The 20,055-nt window shown below is 34.0% G+C and overlaps 2 protein-coding genes across 4 annotated transcripts; one reads left to right on the top strand and one right to left on the bottom strand.

Annotated features, from left to right (window-relative positions):
• Positions 1–2,474: 2,474 nt before the first annotated feature.
• LOC117314977 (leucine-rich repeat neuronal protein 2-like) lies at positions 2,475–7,000 on the bottom strand. 2 transcript variants are annotated; one of them, XM_033869099.1, is made up of 5 exons: positions 6,805–7,000; positions 5,815–5,904; positions 5,319–5,370; positions 3,497–3,574; positions 2,475–2,725 (listed from the first exon to the last, which is right to left on the bottom strand). In XM_033869099.1, the coding sequence occupies exons 2-5, from the start codon at positions 5,872–5,874 to the stop codon at positions 2,493–2,495; spliced, it is 423 nt and encodes a 140-aa protein (XP_033724990.1). In that variant the 5' UTR covers positions 5,875–5,904; positions 6,805–7,000; the 3' UTR covers positions 2,475–2,492. The 2 variants fall into 2 exon arrangements, with proteins under 2 accessions (XP_033724990.1, XP_033724991.1); XM_033869100.1 differs by lacking the exon at positions 6,805–7,000 and adding an exon at positions 6,079–6,268.
• On the top strand, positions 6,320–12,560 carry LOC117314975. Of its 2 annotated transcripts, none has more exons than XM_033869097.1 (8): positions 6,320–6,382; positions 8,562–8,602; positions 8,963–9,051; positions 9,638–9,712; positions 10,079–10,229; positions 11,352–11,440; positions 12,092–12,163; positions 12,427–12,560. In XM_033869097.1, the coding sequence occupies exons 1-8, from the start codon at positions 6,369–6,371 to the stop codon at positions 12,529–12,531; spliced, it is 636 nt and encodes a 211-aa protein (XP_033724988.1). In that variant the 5' UTR covers positions 6,320–6,368; the 3' UTR covers positions 12,532–12,560. The 2 variants fall into 2 exon arrangements, with proteins under 2 accessions (XP_033724988.1, XP_033724989.1); XM_033869098.1 differs by lacking the exon at positions 6,320–6,382 and adding an exon at positions 7,821–7,909.
• Positions 12,561–20,055: the final 7,495 nt, after the last annotated feature.

Here is a 20,055-nt window from a genome sequence, read left to right as displayed (position 1 = left end):
AAGCTATATCATTTTGAGGTTTGCTGACTACTGAACGTAACTTCTGCAAAAAAATATACTATGATAATAGACCCTACTGAATTACAAAGAAACTGGACGAAATATCGGAGAACAAATAATGGCTGTAAGACTGAAGGATAGACAACGCCATGCCGTAACACCCTCATCAAATACTGTCATATCTGTGACTAAGAATAAGTGCACATTCGACGTTACCTGGCAGATAAAGAAAGTATCGATCTTAAATCTATACCCAATTCCTTATTCCTGAAGGTCAGTTTAGTCATATTATCATAGTCTATTATTAATGAATAAGTGTGACTTCGATAATCCAACATAGTTCTGCCTCACAAAAATGCATCGTGTTTCTTTAAACTTTCTTCAAAAATGTGGCCAACAAGGTTCAATCTCACAAATGACCTTGATTGACAAATTCATTTATGACATTTTCTGAATTCTTATCTTAGATTTTACCTAACACATATAACGATCTTTGTTGCACGATCTAATGAGACGATAAATAAATAGCTAGTATACATATCTCACTGGATAATAACTTACATATAACTCATAGTAGGAGAGTTGTTATTTGTCATTCACAATGGCTGTACATTATAATATAACTTTATATATGTAACATGAATATCATCGGGGAAGTGTACCTGTATATTTTACCTTTAACAACCACGTATATTTGTGTTGGAGGTAAAACGTTTCGTGACTCTCAATTTTTGCTTAGCGACTAGCCATGTCATAAAAATCAAAATCACGGAACTTATACCAAGACCTCAAGATGCAGCGATGAAAGTAAATATCTTTGGTTGGAGTGTTACTATCAATAAATGGAAAATTCACAATAATGATATAAGTGATATATAAATGAGAGTTTACCATTGACTTTCACATATAAATTCTCACAGAATGGTTTATATACACACTCGCCGACATTATACTCCATTAGTGTCTACTTTACCTCATATGCGCTTGTCATTTGAAGGGGGTACATCAGAGGGACGATTAAAGTTATGACGAAGAAACCACCAACCACATAGGCAAACACTATCATCAGAAACATAGTTCCCTGGGTGAACATCTCAGCCGGGTACCCGAGAAGAGAGATGGCGGACATAAATGAAACCAACATAGAAATCGAAATCGGCATTAATTCCAACTTTCGATCGCCCATGAGGAAGTTCGACGTAGTTCTTTGCCTGTCACCGGTTATTGAGAAATATATTCCTATCACAACTGAAATGGACAACATGGCGGCGAATATCACCCAGTCCAATTCTCCAAAAGCTGTTACAGTTGGCATTTTGCTGATTGTTGTTTTTTGTTGTTTTCCAAATAATTGTATTCTCTACACATCCATTTGGCAACTTTATTCCCTCCTCTGACTTAGAGGACTAAATTTAAAATGAATAGACAGGTAATCTAGTTGAAATTGACCTACATATACAATATGTCACATTTTAGCGAATTCCTGTCCAACTGTGATTTGGCCATGTACTTATGTTACATAGAAACCAAGTAATGACATATAGGGATGTTGACTTAAGGACGTATGAACCCTGTATATCCGACATTATTATCGGTATAGCAGGTCATTTGAGGTACATATATAATCGTTCATAGGCCTATACTTAGGGATGGATACCATTATCGTAACAAACATGATATTGTACAAATACAACAAATTAAAAATAAATCCAGTTCAGATTGCAAATAGCGAGTATCATTGAAATGAAACTTTTGAACTATCAAAATTTGTTAAACATTATATTTTAAACTTTTCAGATTTTCTGCTTTTAAAGATTTCACGATTTTATATTCCAATAACAAATATGCTTGTTGATTTATACATATTTATATATATATATATATCCATTGTACTATAACCTATTGTTTCATGCAATAAGTGATGCATTACAGATACTTTACCTCTGAGTGGATTGAGGTTGACTATATTTCTACATTCTTGTAAGATATATCTATGATTTGAAAATAAACAAAAGTTTAGATAGAAAATCAGCTTATTTAGAAAATATTCTATTCAAATATGCAATAACAAGACATATATGTTATAATATCTTATAAAATGCCTTTAAACGTTGTACTGCCCTTGTCTTCAAAATACCTATAAATGATACAGCGTGTCTGACAGTAGTTTGAATGTACAACGACAATGCGATCTTATAATGTCGCTCAGATGTTGATTATCTTTAATTTTAACTATATATTGTATATATACAAACAATTATCGGCGACACCATATTAAAAGCCAAATGAGAGATACTATAACGAGCAAGGTACAACTTGTGATTGACACGTTGGATATGTTGCGTGACTTTGAGATAGGGTTTGTATCACTCGATAAAACATTGTCTTTCTCCAAAACATTTTACATTGATTAATTAACCGTTGTGACATACTTTGAGTACTGATATATACACAATCTAAATAACAAAAACAGATAGGATCTGATAATTTTACTACGTCACGTGGAAGGTAAGTGTAGCTACGCCTACAATATTCTCAGCTGTACATGTATAGTTACCAGGGGTAGTAACCGTGAGGTTTTGATTGGTAATTGTACTGATTCTAACGCCATCTTTTGTCCACGTGACATAAGGGTCGGGATTTCCCGCCGTCAGACAGTGTAACACTACAGGTCGTCCTCCCGATAGGTAATGCTGTGAACCGTCACCCCTTACAGCCGGTGAAACTAGAAAATAATTAACCTTTTTCGTTTTATTTCAACTCGAAACAAGTTGCATTGCATTTATATAAATCGCAATAATTTCATGCGAGGGCTCTTAATTTGGACGACATCCGGGGAATAGGAGTAAAAACCCACGTAAACGGACATGTGACCCCATATACTGACCTTGACCAAAACAAGCATGCACCAGTAGTAAAGAAATGGTAAAAACATATATGTTTGTTATGATGAGTTCTTTGTAGTAGCTGCTGGCTACATCACTGAATAACAAATATCGTAGTTCGCATGCTTCCAAAGCCACCCTTGTTAAGTGTCCTAACCACGAAAAATATAGGGTGTTCCATTATTTCTCACACACGAACATTTATTCATGTTATCTATTTATTCATTTATTTTCCCTATTTTCCTAGAGTTAAATTAACCATCTTCGGATTTGATTGCAAACATATCTCGAATCTTCACCCGAGATTGCAAAACTCCAAAGCTCTACTGAATGCCTCTTTCTCTCAATGAAATGCATTATCAAGACCATGCTGGAGTTTTGGGAAGAAAATTTCAACACAGAAAACTGCCATTGTTTAAAGTGTTCATAATCAAAATATTACTCATTTCACAAAAAGGAACAAACATTGGATTACACGATTTTTTCTTTAAAGATTGCTTCCCAAGATTGGGAGTCAATAATGAGTCTGCTGAAATATTTTGAATTTTAAATACATTGTGTAGTGGAAATATTGAAATTAGTTGTAATTCTAACATTTTCCTGTTACTTACTGAGACAAGAACACTCGGGATCCTTGGCTTTTCCTGGTATCCCCGGATCTCCTTTTGGACCAGTTTCCCCCTTTGGTCCTAGAAAAAAAATGTATCTATGCTGTACACATCAGCGTAGATACGATGAGCTAAGATGATTGGATAACGCTAATTTTGATTTAATAAACGTATTACGGTGGCGGCATTTTAACATGTGACACCAGATGTTGCTACCACAGTCACGGTGGACAATAATGAGTGACGTTTCTTAACAGGTAAAATAGCACAATGCAATATGATATAAACATCAACTGGCAATGACTTCCTCTTTCTTTCTCCCCCCTGAACAATCTTTCTCTCTCCCCCTGAACAATCTTTTTCTCTCCCCTTGAACAATCTTTCTCTCTCCCCCTTGAACAATCTTTCTCTCTCCCCCTGAACAATCTTTCTCTCCCCCTGAACAATCTTTCTCTCTCCCTTTGAACAATCTTTCTCTCTCCCTCTGAACAATCTTTCTCTCTCTCCCTGAACAATCTTTCTCTCTCCCCCTGAACAATCTTTCTCTCTCCCCCCTGAACAATCTTTTCTCTCTCCCCCTGAACAATCTTTCTCCCCCCTCCCCCCCCGAACAATCTTTCTCTCTCCCCTGAACAATCTTTCTCTCCCCCTGAACAATCTTTCTCTCCCCCCTGAACAATCTTTCTCCCCCCTGAACAATCTTTCTTTCTCCCTTGAACAATCTTTCTCTCTCCCCTGAACAATCTTCTCCTCCTCCCCCTTGAACAATTTTTCTCCCCTAACACTTCTCTCTCCCCTGAACAATCTTTCTCTCTCCCCCTGAACAATCTTTCTCTCTCCCCTGAACAATTTTTCTCTCTCCCCCCTCAGCAATCTTTCTCTCTCCCCCTGAACAATCTTTCTCTCTCCCCTGAACAATCTTTCTCTCTCCCTGAACAATCTTTCTCTCTCCCCCCTGAACAATCTTTCTCTCTCCCCCTGAAAATCTTTCTCTCTCCCCCTGAACAATCTTTCTCTCTCCCCCTGAAAATCTTTCTCTCTCCCCCTGAGCAATCTTTCTCTCTCCCACTGAACAATCTTTCTCTCTCCCCTGAACAATCTTTATCTCTCCCCTTGAGCAATCTTTCTCTCTCTCCCTGAACAATCTTTATCTCTCCCCTGAACAATCTTTCTCTCTCCCCCCTGAACAATCTTTCTCTTCCCCCTGAACAATCTTTCTCTCTCCCCTTGAACAATCTTTCTCTCTCCCCCTGAAAAATCTTTATCTCTCCCCCTGAACAATCTTTCTCTCTCCCCCTGAACAATCTTTCTCTTTCCCCCTGAACAATCTTTCTCTCTCCCCTGAACAATCTTTCTCTCTCCCCTGAACAATCTTTCTCTCTCCCCTTGAACAATCTTTCTCTCTCCCCTGAACAATCTTTCTCTCTCCCCTGAACAATCTTTCTCTCTCCCCTTGAACAATCTTTCTCTCTCCCCCCTGAACAGTCTTTATCTCTCCCCTGAACAATCTTTCTCTCTCCCCCCTGAACAATCTTTATAGACAAACAACGTGTCCGTCAGGGTATATATTTTTTCTGTTTTCTTAAATGGTTCCCTTTATCAAGTGTGACTTTCAATTGAAACGTGTTTACCTAGACTGGCAACCAGCCACTTCGTTTTTTCTGCTTTTTTTGCTTCGGATTGCTTTGCTTAAATCTAATAAAGATATCCCCCCCCCCCCCCCCCCCCCCCCCCCCCCCTAGTTTGAAACTAGATCTAAATAATGAAGCTGAATTTTACTTATGATTTAAATGTTCCACAGACAGTAAGCCAGTTTAATGCTTACCTTGCATGCAGAGTTTACTATCATTAGTACAATGAGTCTCCAATATGTGTGCCTGCAAATAGATATTTCAAAGTAAATTTTATTTTCATCATTAGCATCAACTAGATCAAGAAACAACAGGCGATTCACTACAAAATCGAACAGGAATAAGAAATAAACATTATTTTTTTAATATATATATATTACGATATTTGTATACCGTACTTTCGCTTGGTGTTATTCCGGTTTTATTATTTATGTAATATTTGTTGAAATAGTAATCCCATAATCTATAATTCGCTTTGAAATTTAAAAGACAAAATAGTTATATTTTTCAATTAAAGCAATATATGTAACGAGCTTAATTAATTGCACTTACTGTTGTTAAGCTATATTGCATATTGCATACATCATCAAAATATTATACAAAATGATATGAATTAATACCTTTACGTAAACGAAACTCCCTAATCGGCCTTCCTTTTTTCTCAAATAAACACATTACTTTCCAACATACCTGTGCATGTAATAAGTCTGCTATCAGATTGTGTGATGTTAATTGTCTCGCCTGCCTCATAAGGGAGTTTATGGCTCCGGTATCCTTTTTCTGAAATATAGTTAATAGACGAATTTTGTTATTCGAATCTGTTATATCACAGTCGATTGTTTTGATATAAATACTGGGATTTTAATATATATTTTGAAAAATGAGCCCTTTTCTTTAATAATAAAAATATCGCAATCAATTTGAAAAAGAACATAATTGAATATATCAACTTACGGTAACAGCCTACGGCCTGGCCACTCACATAATCCAGCATACATCCACCCATCGCTTCCCCCACCCCAATCCCATTGTCAAACATACAAAATGTATGAGGCATGCTCTTTAGCACAATAATACTTAATTTGAATCCCCTAAGGAAACATCTGATTAAAGAAAAAAAACTATTTGGTACATGTACTTATCTGTTGACCAACACCAGGACCGATAACAGTAATGATGTCACTATCGAACATGTCTCAAATTGAGGGTCACAGGTCAGGAAACTAGAGCGACAGGCCAAGATAATGACAGTACAAAGGTATGAACTTTTGAGTGGATTTGATATGACATTTAGACCAGCAATTCGTCTTTATAGTCATTAAACATATCTACAGTATTCGTTCAATATGTTTCATACACAATGTTTAGCTATAATTGTTACAATTATTACATTAAGGGCTGCAACTGCTACTCTCATTGTAATCAACTCTTTTTATTACATTGATGATTGGAACTCTTAACTTATTATAATAATTATGTTTATTATTTCATAAGCGTAGTAGTTGTAACGTTTAATGTCATAATTATTACAGCATGTTCTGTTTTTACATGAATAGTTGCAATACACCATACTGAGTTTCTAACAATGTGATGTTAGTTGAAGTACTAACAATCAATATAATACCGATAGGACAATGGAGCCAGTACAAGTACAAAATTCAATAAAAAATGCATACTTACCAGTCCTTTAGTTGTAGTAAACTTCTGGATTTGGAGGAAATTATCAGCAACGTTTTGCTGTAGTTCCTCATACTGATTCCGTAAAGTCTGTAACTCTAAAAGTACATATATCGTTAGGACTACACTGAATATCAAGCATGTTAGGAATACACAAATGAAAACAACACTAGATGTTCGGGCCTGAGTCTTGTTCTCCATTTACAAAGTTAGACGGATTGTTCAATGATAAGCAGTATGTAATGATATTGAGTTCAGTACGTGTGGAGCCAGTCCTCAAAATGTTTGACCTATATTTGTATTGCAGTTATTGTCGATGAATCTGACTGAAGACGCTTTCTCTGCCGTAGCATATGTCCATGTTCTCCTAATACTTTTCACGGTGTCTTGATACAAATCTACATACTTATTTCTATTTTGTTTAATTAAAATAAATCATTTTGTCGGCAATAGTGTTGTATTTGCATCTCCGACTGAAAAGTTAAATAGAGAGGAATATATTCAAACATCTTTTGGATGGATACATCCATCACACACCAATTAACAGTATCTTAGAGGGAGAAAACAGGCTACTTTAAACGAAAAAAAAATGTTGCTAACAAAGGTTTGTATACAGCAACAAAATGGCCGAATACTCTACGTACAATAGGAAAATAGATCTTTATTTACAGTAAGTATTGGACACTACCTATATACAGGAAAAAAGCTACGCTGGTTTGTATACAGTAGAAAAAAATATGGGATTCTCTATCCTAACAACGGAATAACCCATGCTGCTCTGATACAGTAGTGAAAATGATGATTCTCTCTACTTTTGCAAGGGAATAATAAAAGACCTGCATACAAGAATAATAGAATGGAACCATTTCCCCAAGCGGGGAATGACTCACAAAGGCCATTATAAAGAAACAAAGATGATTATATTATTACTGATGGAAAATAGGCAATCGTAAATACGGTAATTCCAATTGCCCCTGTTCGATAACGTTCTCGTTTAAGAAAGATAAGATTGTTGTTGATAAGGATAGGGCATAAAATCAGTTACCACGGAATAAATTATACACATAAAGATATGTGTGTGTGTTAACAAACGATATACCAGATCACGGTGGGTATTTCAGTCCAGTTCTGTACTTTGAAAATACCTTTTTAATAACAATTAATAACATGTTTTGTCCTATTGTAATATCTTTGCTTCAGATACGATGTGCATATTTTATTTGGCCATTTTGCAACACTACTGCTACTTAAGTATGAGCTGTTGTTCCTGTACTTTTCATTTGTTTGAGAGCCATTTTGGTTCTAGCTAGATGTGTGACAATCCCTTCATATTTCCGGAATACTAGGGTATGATTAAAAATGATTCCACGGTATACATAAAATCAGACGCATTTTCTTTGCTATGAATATGGACGGTTATATACTGGATTGATTCAACAGAAAACACTCGAGCCATTAGTTAAATGATATTCACTGCAATATACATCCTTCAATGGATCGTTCATGCTGTTAAGGGGTTTTTAATTGTTTATTGGGATGGAGGGGGAATACAATATATATGTATATATCTTTCGATCTTTCGAAGTTGTTCATTTCGATAGAGGCAAATGCCGTAACACAACAGGGCAAATACGTGTTTAGAATAAAGAACAAATCCGTTAAAAATGTTGTCTATTGTTACTTTTACATTTCAATTTCAATATTTTGAACTGTGGATATAATACTAGCTAATTAATCATTATTATAATTTCTATTTTCAGTTCCATGGAACTTGTATTTTGCATAGCTGCACTTCTAGCAGGTACAGATGATATATTATAGCATATATCACTGATACATAAACCCTTAACAAGGGAGGCAATCCTCACTTCCAACGTGAACTATCAGATTATGCTTTCCTGTTATAGAACTTTAACAATTAATGAATACAAGTGTGTATGTAGGTCGTACAAGGCTCTACAAATGAAGTGCCATAGCTTCTCTGAATACTCAGAAAATGGAAGAAATATGTCTTTCTCACAATATAGAAATTAAAAAAAAAATGTAAACTTTTTTTTTATTATTATTTTTTTTTAAATCAATGTATAATGGATTATATTGCTATCACAGAAATCAAAGTACGATATTATGACCGTATCGAAAAAGAAAATCTACATTTCAGTGGCTGCAGGCAAACAGTCATGCTACTCATGTACAGGGGTGTCGAGGAAGGAGGATTGCAATAAGGTGGTTGAATGCAGCACTGACGAGGTATGTCGTGTAGTGTATATTACTCCACGATCAACACAGTGCAGCACTGACGAGGTATGTCGGTAGTGTATATTACTCCACGATCAACACAGTGCAGCACTGACGAGGTATGTCGGTAGTGTATATTACTCCACGATCAACAAAGTGTAGTTGCTAATCATTTCGTTGCATGTTATATGATGTTTTCGACGAAACGCCCGATATTTTCAAATGTGTATATCGAGTGTCAGAGAGGTAGGGTGGATTGACTTGTACTGTAAATATCACCCAGGTTTGAAATCCCGATAGAAATAATAGATAGTATTGTTGAGAGTTTATATCAATACATATCAATTCCTAAGAAATTCGACAATATACTTGTCTGTGAACTCAAATTCATATCGTTGGTTAACGCCGAAGTTTTCATCCCCCATATTTCCTGGGGAGGGCGGCCTGGTCTTTTGTAAATGTCAAAACAAGGTCAATTTGAAAATGATGAATTACGAAGTGCTTTCAAACGAATTTTTGTAAAGACAACGCTATATAACAACTAAATATATCACTATACAATCACATGTTACTGTAATGTCATTTCTGTTCTTTTCAGATTTGTTTCTCGAGGCGCACTGTCAGTACCACCGGCAATGTAACGTTTGACTATGGATGTTTATCAAACTCTGAGGTATGTGTTTACTTTCATCATTTCCGTCCATGTTTTTTTTTATTGATTTATTGATAAATTTAAACAAATATTTAGAATATGAAATATCTCCATGTGGCTATACTAAAATATATAAATCAGTAATAATAATTCAGCATTATATGTAACACTTAGTTGACAAGTAAATACTGCTTAATAAATGAAATATTTTACAATGTCACTCAAAAAAATAAATTCTACTCACGGGTAGCTTTCGATCACTATCTGGTGGCCTTCTTCAGCCCTAACTGAGGTCAGTCAGGGGCTACAGGCTAATCTGGTGTGGGAAAATACTGCTTGTTACCTTATGTGTATTGATGCAAAAATATGTTGTTTTTTCGGTGACAGTGTGGCACCCTCTCGTCTTCCCCAGTTGTTGGTCGTAAGAGGGGGATTAGAGATAGTGGCCGGTGTATCCAATGTTGTGACGCGGATGCTATGGGCTGCACGGACCAGAACAGCTCAAGTTGTGGTTGTAACCGAGACTTGTGTGGATTACGTAATTATCTAATTTAACTGCTATGTGTTTCTTACTGAACACGATGTGTATGAACGCTGGGAAATAATACATTTGTCACCTCAAATGCTATAACACTAATACTCACTGAATACATTTTAAGTCATTTCAAACGGCATAACGTAGAAGAATTTGAATACGATTTTGGCGTCTTTTTGAACATGAAAGTTAAGAACTTAAAGTGTTGAAATATTAAATATTCAAACTTCAGATCTTGACAGGCATTTCAACCCTTTTCCTCAGTCCCCTCATACGTATCAATACTTCAGGTCAAACTGGTTCTGTGATGCAGTTTGATTAATGTCGGCGCTACCGTATCTAACTACTACCAAGTGTACATTTAAATGACCCTAACAAGAACCTGGATTGAGTTTAGTATTCATTGTGTTTTTATCAAACATATCCATACTCTACAACGGTAAAATGTCCTGCCAAAAGATATATATAGAGAGGATATTTTCAAAAAAAAATCAATACATAAATAAATATATCATGACAATAATAATCAAATAAAATGAAATGAAATAATAATAATAAACATAAATAAATCACAATGCACCTACGGTATGCAAATACATATAAGTGAAAACAAATGATATTTAAGAGACAGAAGTATTCACACCAAATATAGAACAGGGACACGATATGCAATTACTTACCAATATGCAATTCATCAGATAGAATTTGAAAGACAAAAAAAAAAATGAAACTGGTAATAGTGCAAACTAACTTCAAGAACCCCGTTCTGTTTCCAATCATTGCTAGTCAGTATTGGGTGTGGGGTGGCCGAGTGGTTAAGGTGTACCGACACTTTATCACTAGTCCTCCACCTCTGGGTTGCGAGTTCGAAACCTACGTGGGGCAGTTGTCAGGTACTGACCGTAGGCCGATGGTTTTCTCTCCGGGTACTCCGGCTTTCCCCCACATTCAAAACCTGGCACGTCCTTAAATGACCACGACTGTTAATAGGACGTTAAACAAAAACAAACCAAATCACAGGGCGACGCTTTACAAAGGCCATGGCCAGGTGATGTAGCAGCAATGTAGTGTAATTAATGTTTAATTTTGAGTCCGGGGTACTAATTCGGATTATTTATTATTCAGCCGAAAACGGAGAAAAAATCTGCTTCAGCTGTGACGATGTCAGACATCCTTCAGAATGTACAACTACGAAGAGTTGTTTTGCTGATGAGGTACACAATGATATAACAAAGCCGAAGCTCAGTCATTTTATAGCCAGTAGTAGTAGTAGCAGTATTTGGCCAACACTTAAATAGTACAATATAATTTTTTTATTCAAATAGCGTGGTAAAAATAATTTGGTGATTTTTTAGTCATCTTACAGCAAATCTCCGAAAAAAATATATTATCAACATGTATCCGTTCGTAATGTTGGACGTTTGATTTCCGGAGCTCCTTCTTTTGTCTTTCTAGTCCTTGGAGAAACAAAACATAGGTCGACAATTTTGGAATTAATGAGCGCAGATATCGCAAATTCACGTTAACGAAAGAGCATCTCGCCAACATTAAGGGTCATGCGATGTTAGATGATGCTTTACTGGGGATAAAAGTGGCATTGAGGCCCTTAAACACCGCTGGAAAAGGTCTATAGATATTGAAGGGGGTTATGTTGAAAAACAATACAATATATGCGGGGAAATTCAAATCCTTCAATATGAGGCTCAAAATATATCAATCAGCCCTCGTGCATAGTTTAGCTGCTGTATATCTGTATCGCCTTTATTCATTTATTTATTTTTTATTCATAGGAATATCAATTATGTACATGTCTACCTGGTTGTACCAATAATTTCTTTTTGGTCTATATGTTCTTTTCTTATCAGATGTGCTCTACAAATCAGCAAGCTTATGATGGCCATACTATTCGTTACAATTTGGGATGCGAACGTAAGATGGTAGGTATACTGACGACAATAACTATATATAAAAGGAATGATAATAAAAAAGTGAGTTGACTACAGAGATTTTAGTATAGTAGTGAGTTTTCGATACGCACGACATTGTTTATCAATGAGTTTAATTGATCAATTGTATTTATTTTCGTAGATATCTGTAAAGCTGATAAGATATATTTCGCAATCCGTATGAGATACCATTGTATGAGAAATATTGGAGGAAAATTAGAAAACATTCATTGGTTTTATGCTTTATTTTCCAGGTGTGTTCAGTTTATGCTTCGCAAGGCGACTATCCTGGTAGATTTTGTACTAAATGCTGTGATACTAATTTCTGTAATATTGCACTATGTGGAACTCACAAATAAAATATGTAACAAAAAACATATACATCAATGCATTTATGTGCGTATTGATTCTTTTTCATTTGTTTTTTGGGTGTTTTTTTTTTCGTAGGTGAATTTTCATTTCTGTATGATAGAGGACAGTGCTAGTAGTTAAAAACAATGACATTCCAGATCTTGTATCTCTTTTGTTTTTAATCTGTAATCAATTATGTCAGATTTGAATACATTTTGATACAAGTACATAGTAATAATTATATAAAAAATGTACCAAGCTACAAATAAGCATTGCTGGTTCTTTGCATAGCACCCTAAATATAATCTTTTGGTAAGGGATGGTTTGGGGGAATTTGAATAACTGACAAAAACTCACATTGGCCGGCTTGTGACCCCACATTACCCAACATCCTCGTACATTTTACATCAGAATATTTGGTCGTATAAACAAAAGGTGAGTTAAGTTGTGATGTTAGTTAGTCTTTGTTGAAGTTTACAAATTTACAAATTTGCCACAAAATTCCCCGGATGAAGGCCAAGCTAAGTTATACTCCCCGGATGAAGGCCAAGCTAAGTTATACTCCCCGGATGAAGGCCAAGCTCAGTTATACTCCCTGGACGAAGGCCAAGCTAAGTTATACTCCCCGGACGAAGGTCAAGCTAAGTTATACTCCCCGGAGGAAGGTAGCAAAGCCGTAATGCGCAAAAGTAAAATATATTGGGAATGCTCACTTAGCTTCAATGACCCGATATATCTTTGTATTTTTATTTCAAGCATAAAACAACTCTATCCTGACTATGCTGATTTCATTATTTCCGCAATGCAGCCTAGCCGAGTGGCACGAAACCAATGTCGGCCACGAAAAGCATGATGCGAAACGCAATTCATCTGCTAACGAATTGAATTAATTAACTTCGACCTTGTGCAAAAAAATGATTTGTGGAAAAATGATATTCTCGGATCTGAACATACTCGTGACGTCAGCATTATGAGGTTTGTGATAAGTCGAGTTCATTAGCTCAAAAAAAAAGCAAAATTAAAAGTGAATGCAAGCGTTCGCTATAAAGACATCACAACTATTTCGCCAATCAACTTTTCTATAAAACATCTCGAATTAATTGTACTTCAGGTTTGAAAAGCCCATACTTAACGTTATTGCAACATATTAATTGCAATTACAACCAGAACCCAGAGAATGAGAAGCACAATATATTGGTAATTAATATTTCCATAATTATGACATTGTACATTTGATAATATCTTTAATAAATTGCAATATTTTTTTTTATTTTCACGGTTGTCTAGTGGTAGGACGAAGGGCTACGTGACCGAAGGGTCACTAGTTCGAGTCCCGGTGCTGTGTTGTATCCTTTAACAACTTTAGTCCGCTGTGTTCCAGTCGAATCAGCTGTGAATCAATATGTAGTAGAGCAGAACAAGATATGTCGCATGTTAGCCACTAAGATACACACAGGTGGAGTCGATCGCTATATAAGGACATAAACATAGATTTACGTCACCGGCCTGTTATCCATAATGCATAGCGGGGTTCAATGAGATGTGATCACATGATCTGTTTTACGACTGGATTCCTACACATCAGTCACCTGTTTCATGTGCAGTAAGTGGATGTAACACACTTTGTTCTATAATCACAACATCTAGGGGAAAATTGATTTCCGAGTGTTGCCGGAAATGTCCCCGAGATGTTGCGATTGTTTGTTCTATACATGATTTGCCTCCCTTGTGTATCTCTTTTGTTTTTAAAAGTTAAGAAAAATGAGAAGGGTATAAAGTACGGCATCCAAGATAAAGCGTTTCTATATTTTCATGCACAAAAAGCGGGACCGAAACGACTAAACCACACGATAGCATGATACTTAATGCTAATACTCCGCTCCAAAAGATGGAGCTGATAATTGTATGCTTTAAATCTAAGTTGACAAGAATTATTTGCGTCCATCGTTCTCCTTCACTACCGATCTGTCGCATCGACCCATTCGTTGGACACGCACGGTAGGCTATTCCGTGTGTGGGCAGGTACGTTACGGATCGTCAAGCACATAACGTGCATGTTCACGTTGTGGAGTAAATGGCTGTGAAATTACATACTAGCGATTTAGGACGACAACTGCGAACCATGACGGGTCTTTAAAAAAAAATAATGAGTTAATGTTGTATCATACAATAATACAAGTATATTTAACTCTGAATGTGTCTATAAAAAGAGGTAATATTGAAAAACATTTATAGTCGTAAATGAAACAAGTACATTACTTTGGTTTGATTTTTAACGTCCTATCATCAGCTAAGGTCATTTAAGGACGGTCTATGTACGTTTCATTTGTATAAGTTAACTTGCATAACTAAGTTCAACTAGTAACTGCAAGGAGTTACAATATATATATAGAGAGAGAGAGAGAGAGAGAGAGAGAGAGAGAGAGAGAGAGAGAGAGAGAGAGAGGGGGGGGCAACAAACGAGAATATGCACACACAATAAACACCCTCACCCCCGGAAAAAAACTTTTTTTTTAAACTGTTACATATATTAAACACATACCACTATCATTTGACGGCTAAAAAAGATGTGAACACAAGCAGAAGAGTTGTAAGAGTTGTCCCCCTTGAACACAGATTACTAATCGCGGATGAAATGCTATGCAAGTCTGGCTGTTTCTTACATTTATATTTCTTTCATGGACAAAGTCTGTCCAACATGGCGAGATATGAGAGAAAACACATATCCTGATATGGTTTGGGTTTTGGGATGACGTCGTGCTTAATCAGGGAAGTACTAAATAAATATTGTCTTTCAGTATGATTGTAGTAATAGGCACACTACGTGTTAAACTACCAATATTAAAGTGCTTCATACAATTTGTCTCTTTGATATTCGTAAGCGATGTCTGTAGGTAAACATATAATATGTGAGTACCCAGGTAGGAAGACAGCTTAATCAAAATAAAAAAACAAGCAACAAATAACTATTATCAAAAAAAAAAAAATTAAATCAAAATAAATAAATAAATATTTGCGTGATGTAAACTGCTTCAAATATGTAATCCTTCGCCTGTGTCCCGTCGTACAAGACCTATTTACAAATCTCTTAGCCTTAATCGTACACATGGATCCTTATTTAATATTTTATGTTTAAATCGATACAGATAATTAGAAATAATAACGCGGAGTTTATTTACAATAATCACCACATGATTGAATTTAAATGACTTTAATTGTTTATAAGTGGTGATGTATTCCCTCGGCGATAAATCCGATACATTTAAAATTAATTGACAGCATAATACACTGATAATCTAATGAACGATGCCTCAATATAGGTCGCAATATATTATAGATTCATACTTGTTTTACAAGTCTAAACAATACATTTTGAATGTATTATTTATTTGTATATAATTGCTAATTAAGTTAATTGTCTATTGATTAAAATCAATCCATCCTTGGTAAGTAGGTAAATCAAGGATTATCTTTAGTATTCCTTAATAAACTGTCACTATTGTCATTATGTATAGCTGACAACACGCTTAAACATATATTTTTCTTGTTAAGAAGTTTTGAGTTTTTAAATTATATTTGTATTCCTGTAAGTGGCTGTAATAACCAGCAGTTTGCTGTAATTACCAGTAATATGCTGTAATCACTGATGCATTATTTTCCTCAAAACATCTTGGCTATCATTTTTGTCTATTTTATAGATGGATGATTATTTAATTGTCTTCCATAGGATACTATATAAGTACGGACATATCTGACACGACTCATTCCGCTCCAGACAGACGATCAACATTTACGTTTGCTGTACATCACAACAGGTAGGCTTTTCTTCGATCTTCCCGTTTACTTTAACTTGCATGTGTTACATTTTTATAATATTCTTAGTTTGGAGACTTTCAAATTTGATCAAAACGCCCTTTACACTTATTTGAATAGTTATGTTTTAAAAACCTTGTTACGCGTTTTAAATGTCAGAAATTATCAACTTGATATATAGAGGACATCTAACATTGTCTTCAGTAATACCAAATAAATTGCACGACTGTGGTTGCTATATTGATATTTTTTTAACGAAAGCGCAGCATGAGTGAAAAGAATGTCAAAATATTAGCCGCAAGAGTGAAATGTTTTGTATTGTTTGATAAAACCTGTTTATTACATATTTATAACAACATACATCTGGTCATAATGAAAAAATATCAAATTAAGTGATTTTTTTTCAAATTTGAAAAATAACACTTTTGGAGAATAAATAATATTCAACATTTCACTATTAAACAATTAATAAAAACGTATATCGGTCTGAAACAGACATAATTAATTTCCGAATCAATGGCTCTTAGTAAGTTAATTTGTCGTTGAGTAATTGGACTAGAGATAATATGTTTAAGTTAAGTATGACAATGTATGCGTACAAATAGGTAGATTTAGTCTTTATTATATATTTAGTGTTATTATATTAATTATACTCCCTTAATTAGATATATAGTGTTATAAGATTAGGTATACTCTCCCTTAATTAGATATATAGTGTTATTAGATTAGGTACACTCTCCCTTAATTAGATATATAGTGTTATTAGATTAGGTACACTCTCCCTTAATTAGATATATAGTGTTATTAGATTAGGTATACTCTCCCTTAATTAGATATATAGTGTTATTAGATTAGGTATACTCTCCCTTAATTAGATATATAGTGTTATTAGATTAGGTATACTCTCCTTAATTAGATATATAGTGTTATTAGATTAGGTATAATCCCTTAATTAGATATATAGTGTTGTTAGATTAGGTACACTCTCCCTTAATTAGATATATAGTGTTATTAGATTAGGTACACTCTCCATTAATTAGATATATAGTGTTATTAGATTAGGTATACTCTCCCTTAATTAGATATATAGTGTTATTAGATTAGGTACTCTCCCTTAATTAGATATATAGTGTTATTAGATTAGGTATACTCTCTCTTAATTAGATATATAGTGTTATTAGATGAGGTATACTCTCCCTTAATTATATATATAGTGTTATTAGATTAGGTATAATCCCTTAATTAGATATATAGTGTTATTAGATTAGGTATACTCTCCCTTAATTAGATATATAGTGTTGTTAGATTAGGTACACTCTCCCTTAATTAGATATATAGTGTTATTAGATTAGGTACACTCTCCTTTAATTAGATATATAGTGTTATTAGATTAGGTACACTCTCCCTTAATTAGATATATAGTGTTGTTAGATTAGGTATACTCTCCCTTAATTAGATATATAGTGTTGTTAGATTAGGTACACTCTCCCTTAATTAGATATATAGTGTTATTAGATTAGGTACACTCTCCTTTAATTAGATATATAGTGTTATTAGATTAGGTACACTCTCCCTTAATTAGATATATAGTGTTGTTAGATTAGGTATACTCTCCCTTAATTAGATATATAGTGTTATTAGATTAGGTACACTCTCCCTTAATTAGATATATAGTGTTATTAGATTAGGTACACTCTCCCTTAATTAGATATATAGTGTTATTAGATTAGGTATACTCTCCCTTAATTAGATATATAGTGTTATTAGATTAGGTATACTCTCCCTTAATTAGATATATAGTGTTATTAGATTAGGTATACTCTCCCCTTAATTAGATATATAGTGTTATTAGATTAGGTATACTCTCCCTTAATTAGATATATAGTGTTATTAGATTAGGTCATACTCTACCTTAATTAGATATATAGTGGTTTATTAGATTAGGTATACTCCCTCTTAATTAGATATATAGTGTTATTGATTAGGTATACTCTCCCCTTTAATTTAGATATATAGTGTTATTAGATTAGGTATAATCCCTTAATTAGATATATAGTGTTATTAGATTAGGTACACTCTCCCTTAATTAGATATATAGTGTTATTAGATTAGGTATACTCTCCCTTAATTAGATATATAGTGTTATTAGATTAGGTACACTCTCCCTTAATTAGATATATATTGTTATTAGATTAGGTATACACTCTCCCTTAATTAGATATATAGTGTTATTAGATTAGGTATACTTTCCCTTAATTAGATATATAGTGTTATTAGATTAGGTACACTCTCCCTTAATTAGATATATAGTGTTATTAGATTAGGTATACTCTCCCTTAATTAGATATATAGTGTTATTAGATTAGGTATACTCTCCCTTAATTAGATATATAGTGTTATTAGATTAGGTATACTCTCCCTTAATTAGATATATAGTGTTATTAGATTAGGTATAATCCCTTAATTAGATATATAGTGTTATTAGATTAGGTATACTCTCCCTTAATTAGATATATAGTGTTATTAGATTAGGTATACTCTCCCTTAATTAGATATATAGTGTTATTAGATTAGGTATAATCCCTTAATTAGATATATAGTGTTATTAGATTAGGTATACTCTCCCTTAATTAGATATATAGTGTTATTAGATTAGGTCTACTCTACCTTAATTAGATATATAGTGTTATTAGATTAGGTACACTCTCCCTTAATTAGATATATAGTGTTATTAGATTAGGTACACTCTCCCTTAATTAGATATATAGTGTTATTAGATTAGGTATACTTTCCCTTAATTAGATATATAGTGTTATTAGATTAGGTACACTCTCCCTTAATTAGATATATAGTGTTATTAGATTAGGTACACTCTCCCTTAATTAGATATATAGTGTTATTAGATTAGGTATACTCCCTTAATTAGATATATAGTGTTATTAGATTAGGTACACTCTCCCTTAATTAGATATATAGTGTTATTAGATTAGGTACACTCTCCCTTAATTAGATATATAGTGTTATTATATTAGGTACTCTCCCTTAATTAGATATATAGTGTTATTAGATTAGGTCCACTCTCCCTTAATTAGATATATAGTGTTATTATATTAGGTACTCTCCCTTAATTAGATATATAGTGTTATTAGATTAGGTCCACTCTCCTTTAATTAGATATATAGTGTTATTAGATTAGGTACACTCTCCCTTAATTAGATATATAGTGTTATTAGATTAGGTAAACTCTCCATTAATTAGATATATAGTGTTATTAGATTAGGTCCACTCTCCTTAATTAGATATATAGTGTTATTAGATTAGGTATACTCTCCCTTAATTAGATATATAGTGTTATTAGATTAGGTAAACTCTCCATTAATTAGATATATAGTGTTATTAGATTAGGTATACTCTCCCTTAATTAGATATATAGTGTTATTAGATTAGGTTCACTCTCCTTAATTAGATATATAGTGTTATTAGATTAAGTACACTCTCTCCTAATTTGATATATAGTGTTATTATATAAGGTACACTCTCTCATATTAAGGCCATATTGATACTGAGCTCCCAAATTATGTCTTGTTTCACCAGCTACCCGACGAAACTTGCAAAGACTGTTAAATGGAATGTAACAAATGTACATTTTGTCATTGAACTACTAATTTCCTTTATAATATCTTATTAACGAGTAATAGTTATTTTTATTTTTTTTTTTT

This window comes from Pecten maximus, chromosome 17 (genome assembly GCF_902652985.1).
Source record: "Pecten maximus chromosome 17, xPecMax1.1, whole genome shotgun sequence".
NCBI lineage: Eukaryota > Metazoa > Mollusca > Bivalvia > Pectinida > Pectinidae > Pecten > Pecten maximus.
Note: the sequence above shows the minus strand (reverse complement) of the source record. Positions and strands in the feature narration are given on the sequence as shown.

What these genes read in the sequence shown, in the direction of transcription:
- LOC117314977 (XM_033869099.1), bottom strand. Translation starts at nt 5,874, where the DNA reads ATGAGGCAGGCGAGACAATTAACATCACACAATCTGATAGCAGACTTA. An exon ending in TAGTAAACTCTGCATGCAAG is followed by an intron (nt 3,575 to 5,318) that starts GTAAGCATTAAA and finishes TTTTTTTTCTAG; the next exon opens with GACCAAAGGGGGAAACTGGT. An exon ending in TCCCGAGTGTTCTTGTCTCA is followed by an intron (nt 2,726 to 3,496) that starts GTAAGTAACAGG and finishes ATTATTTTCTAG; the next exon opens with TTTCACCGGCTGTAAGGGGT.
- LOC117314975 (XM_033869097.1), top strand. An exon ending in GATGTTTATCAAACTCTGAG is followed by an intron (nt 9,713 to 10,078) that starts GTATGTGTTTAC and finishes TTTCGGTGACAG; the next exon opens with TGTGGCACCCTCTCGTCTTC. An exon ending in TGGGATGCGAACGTAAGATG is followed by an intron (nt 12,164 to 12,426) that starts GTAGGTATACTG and finishes TTTATTTTCCAG; the next exon opens with GTGTGTTCAGTTTATGCTTC.